Raw genomic sequence first — 3,101 nt, forward strand, 5'->3', positions numbered from 1 at the left:
CATTAAACCTGACCCGCTGGCGGCCAGGAGGGCTGACTGTACCACGTTTGACACTCACACTTTGTCTCTCTCTGATTATGCTTGTGGTTCTCCTCCAGTTGATAGGGATAAGCAAAGCCACGAAGGCGCATTCTCTGAAAGCAATGGAGAAAGTGAGGCAAACGGAGAGAAACCGCAGATCGATCCAAGTAAGTGGGACGACGAGGGTAATGGACTTCAGGGCTCTGCGCCGGCCGCGGGGAGGTGTCGAGGCGCTGGGGCTAATTACGCGGCCGAGCACCGGCCGCTGCCGCCGCCGCTGCGCCAGCCCGCCGGAGTCTGCCATCTGCAGAAGCCAGCGCTGCCTTTCTCAGGCTCGAACGGGATCTAGGACGGCTCTGGCTTTCCAGGGTGAAAGGAAAACAAAAACTCACCCTACAACTGCAACTTAAAAAAACATTAAAAAAAAAAAAAAGAAAAAAAGGAAAAAAAAGAGAGAGAGAGAGAAATGCAATAGCCGCCCATCCTCACTCCTGCCACCCCAGCAAACTCAGCAGGACGTGCTCACATCCTCCTGCCTCGCCGCGCTCCCAGGCGTGGGCAGACGCCGGGGAGAAGGGTGCCTAGAAAGCACTGGATGTGAATCAGATCTTTTTTGAGACGGCTCTCAGGACAGGGCGGCTATTGCTGGGCTGAGAGCAGAAACCTCGCCGTTGACTTGGTTCCTCCCCTCCCCCTTTCGTCTCCTCGGCGGAAAACCCCGGGCTGGATGCTCCCAGGACTACGAGACTGGTGGCAGAGCGCCTCGGGATTACTATCGCGATTAACGCCGTGCGAATAAGGGTCCTAAGAGGGCGAGGGTTTAATTATGCCAGCTGTAGATTAACTCGCCAGCTCCCTGGGTTTTGCCAGGGATGACACAGGAGAAGGTAGAGATTAAAAAGACGATTTCGATGACATGTTGATCTGGCTGGTTACTCCCCGGTCTGGCAGTTTGAGATGTGGGGAGGCCAGGAAGGAGGGAGGGAGTGTTAGAGAGTGAAGAAGAGAGAGGAGGAGAAAGTATTAAAAAATTGTATTCTCTCCAAACAATAAAAAAGGCGAGGGTAGGAGGGGGCAACAGGGCTTTGCCGCGTGTAGTTGCGTGTGACCTCCCCATGTGTCTGTATTTTGGAGTCCATTGTGCCTCACGAGCCTCTGTGCCTGGGGAAATGAGAGCCACGTCCCAAACACGAATACCGGGACACCTGATGGGCTCTTTCTGCGTGGATTTCCCTCCCCTCCCCCTCCCTCCACCTCCCACCCTCCCCCTCAGCCTGAACTTCTGTTGTTTTCCTTGTAGATAATCCAGCTGCAAACTGGCTCCACGCAAGGTCCACCAGGAAAAAGCGATGCCCTTACACCAAGCATCAGACACTGGAACTGGAGAAGGAGTTTCTGTTCAATATGTATCTCACTAGGGACCGTAGATACGAGGTGGCCAGACTCCTCAATTTAACAGAGAGACAAGTGAAAATCTGGTTTCAGAACAGGAGGATGAAAATGAAGAAAATCAACAAAGATCGAGCGAAGGACGAATGATGGCGACACGTGGGTTAAAATGAAAATGCGTAAAGTAAAAGAAAAAAAAAAGAAAAAGTTAAAACAAACAAAAAAATATTATCCCCTCAAGCCCTGCCATGCAATGCGTCTGGGTCCAGGCCTCATTTTTCCTTTGGCAAATTCTGATTATGATTGTACAATGATAGCCACAGAGGCCAGATTGCCAGGAGAGGTACAGTAAGACTTTTAATTTTCTAATAGGAAAGAAAAAGGGGGCATTAGCACGAAAAGGCTGTCTAACTGGCTTGTATAAATCTACCTGTTTCTTCACTTATGGAAAGAAAAAAAAAAGAAAAAACTACCTTTTCATAATGCACAACTATTTACGGACTCTATAGTTTAGTCTATGTAGTTAATTTTATTCGCTTTTTTGCGTGGCAGAGAGATCTCTGCTCTAATACTTGAACACTGTGTTTTATTGTGGTAATTATGTTTGTGACTCAATTTATGTGCTTGGGTGCTGTACCGGATGTAATGGTGTAAGCTAGAATTCAATTTGAACTCAGGTTGTTTATTATAAAAATTGCATAGAGTATAGCTCTGTAGTGTATTAAGTCTTTTCTGTATAATTAGACAGTTAACCTTTGATTGTAAAATATATATATTATATATATCCCAATGCAAAAAAAAAAAAAAAAAGGTAGAAAAAACAGTTCTTTCGGGATGTCTGGGAATTACGGTTCTCAAAATATGAAGCAAGTCATTTTAGTATGCACAGTTGATACATATATAGTACTGTCTTTGTCGGTTGTATATATAATCTATATATTAAAAAAAAAGTAAATAAACAGACTAGCCTAAATATTGTTTTTGCACCAGTGAGCAGTTAGCAGATTTCGGAGCTATACGTATATGTGAAAAGGGTAACTACCTATGGTTTATGTTTGAATTTTAATCGAATGATTTGATGGTTATTGTAATGAAGGTTAATTTTATTGATAATAAATTATACATTATAAAAACCTACATTTGGTTATTGTAAATTTGTATCGATTAAAAAAAATCTGGGAAGTTATGTTACTGCAGAACGTACACTGTCTATTTTGAAACAGTTACCTCATGGCCTACTGACCAAATCGTTGTGTTGAAATGATATTTAACTTTTTGCCAAATAAAATATATTGATTCTTTTATATTTTGTGATGTTTTAAGATTATTGAGGAGAGATTCTTCCACGGCACACCGAATGTCGCCAGCAGATGTGGCGGGGCTAGGGCAACTGCAGAGGCGAGGAGTGGTATTATTTTTGAGCCGAGGCAAAAACACGGTTTTATAAACGCAGCCCCCAGGTGATGGAAATTTGGTCTTATTTTTATCCGAAATGGACAGATTCAGGTCCTAAATGCCATAGCTTCTCTGAGGGTAGGGATTTCTTCCCCCCTTCGGGGCGTGATTTGGTAAGCTGGTGCTTAGCAGTGCACGGAGGGAGCCCCTTGGATGGCAGCGGGGCACGGTGCCGAGCGAACGCCGTTTTAATAAAATTCGCCGCCGGGGCGGGGGAACTAGGACCAAACCAAAAT

General features: G+C 44.9%; 1 protein-coding gene across 1 annotated transcript; it reads left to right on the forward strand.

Moving 5' to 3' along the window:
- Nucleotides 1-4: 4 nt before the first annotated feature.
- Nucleotides 5-2,197, forward strand: HOXA9 (homeobox A9; the record flags this gene model as incomplete). The annotated part of the gene is made up of 2 exons (XM_005421776.2): nt 5-188; nt 1,322-2,197. Coding segments are annotated over 2 exons (423 nt in total), but the record flags the coding sequence as incomplete, so codon positions are not given.
- Nucleotides 2,198-3,101: the final 904 nt, after the last annotated feature.

This window comes from Geospiza fortis, unplaced genomic scaffold, assembly GCF_000277835.1.
Source record: "Geospiza fortis unplaced genomic scaffold, GeoFor_1.0 scaffold95, whole genome shotgun sequence".
NCBI lineage: Eukaryota > Metazoa > Chordata > Aves > Passeriformes > Thraupidae > Geospiza > Geospiza fortis.